The sequence below is a fragment of the Dendronephthya gigantea genome, unplaced genomic scaffold (genome assembly GCF_004324835.1).
Source record: "Dendronephthya gigantea isolate DGI-Jeju-01 unplaced genomic scaffold, DenGig_1.0 000214F, whole genome shotgun sequence".
Classification (NCBI taxonomy): domain Eukaryota; kingdom Metazoa; phylum Cnidaria; class Anthozoa; order Malacalcyonacea; family Nephtheidae; genus Dendronephthya; species Dendronephthya gigantea.
The window spans coordinates 96,045-99,345 of NW_021163224.1; the positions used below are offsets into that span (position 1 = coordinate 96,045).

The following is a 3,301-nucleotide window of genomic DNA, read 5'->3' on the forward strand; positions in this document are numbered from 1 at the left end:
TCGTCTAATAAAACTTTAAGGTCAGAGGAAATGACCTTAGCTTGGGTGGATACGCACCAGGATTTTCATTTTTCTTTTGCAACACCAACCTTTTCATCATTTCCTTTGGAACTCCGGAAAAGGTTGTTTCTAGGATTGAGGCACAATCACTATTTATTTAAGACTCTTCTTTTTTAACTCACTTACCACTGAACTCAAAGTTACAACCTTTCTATTCAGGCGCTGTGTCTTTTGTTTGGATACTTTATACCTCTTCTGCAAATTTGTCAATTTGCGACAACATCATCGACTTGTTGTTTCAAACTGCAGGGAGACTTACTGGTGTGATGTGTGATCATGATTAACTGCTCCAGATGTTCTAGTAATGAGCCTTTTTCGGAGCAGTGCTTACCTCATCCAAAACCACTTCATCTGTAAGTTTTCTTTTACTTCCAAGTATACTTACACCTTCATCACTAGAAATTTCTTCAGTGACCCCCTCAATACCTAAACTGTCTTCATTACCTATGTTGTATTCCATACTTACACTGTCTTCAGTACTTACACTGCCTTCAATTGTTACTGCCCCAGAGTCATCCCTCATACTTACAATTTCCTTGTTACCCATTACTTTTGTGACATGCAAACCTAATGCTCCTTCACTCACCTCCAGTGCCAAATTTACTCTTAGGCCTTGTTTTCATGAACCAACAAGTTGCCCCGGGTTGCAAATTTTCCCAGGACAAAATTTATTTTCGTTCACACAAGCCCGGGTCAATTTTACCGTGGGACATTAAAATTGTGGCAGGAAATTGATAATTTTTGGTGTGAGCACAATTATGCTTTCAAAACAAACAAACATTGTTTTACTATCTGCGATTTTAACAAATATCACTCTGATTGTTGCTCTACGGCAAAATGAACAAATAGCTTTGTTAGCCGTTGTTGATGCAAACCATTTGATATGAGAGCTACAGTTAAGGGCTGTGAGAAAAGATTACACTCCAAAAAGACATTGGATAAACCCTGGCAGAACGTCTTCATGGTGGGATAACCTACTGAGTGGAAACAATCTGGCTGAAGAATGGAAAAAGAACTTAAGGATGACGAAAAATGATTTTCTCTACTTAGTAAATCTGGTCCGAAAAGATATTGAACCGGATCCAAATGCTGTTAGAGATGCCTTAAAACCAGAGAAAAAAAAAGTGGCAATGACACTTTATTATCTTAAGGATCAAGGCTCCTATTTGATGACCTGGAATACATTTGGTGTAGGCAAGTCAACACTATCATCTGTGGTAAAAGAAGTGAAATTTAATTGAGAATTTTCACAAGAAGTTTGGTTTACCACAAGTATTTGGTTGCATTGATGGAACACACATACCAATAAAACAACCAACTGAGAACTCCCATGATTTCTTTTGTTATAAAATGAAATATACATTGAACTGTCAAGCAATATGTAATCACAAAGGACAATTTCTAAATGTTGAAATAAAATGGCCAGACAGTGTTCATGATGCTCAGGTTTTTGCAAATTCTGATGTAAACCAAATGTTCCAAAATAAACAGATTCCATTGGTACTGAAAGAACTCTTGCCTGGTGAAGATAAAGTTCCCCCAGTTATTTTGACTGATCCTGCATATCCACTTTTACCAAACGTAATGAAGGAATATGCTTCATGCACTAGCAATGAACAGGTAATTTTCAATGAGTTGTTATGGTCAGCTAGGAATCTAATTGAATGTGCTTTTGGTCGCCTAAAAGCCAGATGGAGGATTCTTACAAGACCAATGGATATCAAATTGGATGATCTTCCCAGCATCATTTATGCCTGTTTTACACTCCATAACTATTGTGAAATGAAGAGTACTAACAACAATATAAATAATGATCTTGTACATCAACAGATTGAAATGGAGCAGCAAAATCAAAATTGTGACCATCATGCTGTCATTGATCAGCTTTAAGATTACAACAGTGCACAAGGAACATACATAAGGCAAATAATAACTGCATATCTAAAGGAATACTTGGAATAACTGTGATACATTGCAGTTACTATATACTTCATGTACAGTAAGATAAGTTTTGTTGAGTTTTTCCTCAAAATATTTTATACCAGACTCGATCGTAACCTTTTTTAATAGCACTCTTGTCAAGCTTAACCTTGTCGTTAAACTCCTTTAACTCCTTTTCATTCATTTCTTGAGTTGGTTTTGTGCTTTCAGATATTTTAACTGGACCAAAATTGTTGAAGCTACCAGCCATTGCTTTCCGTATTTCTTCGTAGAGTACTATTAGATCTGCTTCAAAATCAACACCCTCGAATTCCTTGAGGGTTTTAAACTCTTTAATGTATGTTAACATTTCATCCGTCCATTTCCATTTCTTTGCTGTCTTTGTGGCGACAGAAGCATGTTTTTCTTTCGAGGCCATTTTGAAAATATTAGCTAAGTTTGTATTACAATTACATACTTATGTCATTCTTCAATTCAAAACATGCAAATACGGAAATACGACCAATCTTTAACAAGACTTTTTTAGCAAGAATTTTTCTTAAAACCCCACCTTTTTAACAATACAAGAATTAAATTTTTAAACACAATACTAATGCTTGAATTTAGCCTTGAAACACTAGTCTGAGTCACTGAGTGTCTGGCTTTTCTGACTTAATCTGATACCATATCCCTGAATCTATTTCAAAATAAGTACTAACAACTAAATAGACTTTGAGTTTTGACTATCGAAAAGTCAAAACTCGAAGTCTATTTAGTATTTACCAACCACTTAAAACTCACTATACTTCGTGATTAAAATTATACAAGGGACAAATTCAACTGACAGGATAGTAAAACAATGTCTGCAAAAAAGCACACAAAAAATATGGTTAAAAGTTTCTTACCAGTGGGAGGAAATTTTCCTTTAACAGCAAGTTATATGGCATCCAAAAGCGGAACAAAAATGTGGCATTTCTATGATACATGATAAACACTTTGAAAAAATAGGTACACAATGCGTAAATGTGGGTAGCCTGTAAAACATTATTAATGCAATAAAGCTTCTATAGTGGCGAGTAAATATCAACTGATGCAATAAAATATTATTTTCTAGTCTTATGTTCTAATGCAATAGACAATGGAATAAATGCCCTATAGTTAGCTGGTTGAATACAGTTACAACGAAGTCGATTTATTATGCAATCTATATATTATAATATTTTATTGTATTAAATACATTTTAAGACAGATCAAAACATATATAAAAGCATTTTTGCAAGAGATAGGAAATGAAATTTGTTAAGCAAAATAGGTGAACAGA

At 34.5% G+C, this 3,301-nt stretch overlaps 1 protein-coding gene across 1 annotated transcript; it reads left to right on the top strand.

Annotated features, from left to right (window-relative positions):
- Positions 1–1,410: 1,410 nt before the first annotated feature.
- LOC114539707 (protein ALP1-like) lies at positions 1,411–1,950 on the top strand. The gene has a single exon (XM_028560322.1). The coding sequence runs from the start codon at positions 1,411–1,413 to the stop codon at positions 1,948–1,950; it is 540 nt and encodes a 179-aa protein (XP_028416123.1).
- The last annotated feature ends 1,351 nt before the right edge of the window (positions 1,951–3,301 follow it).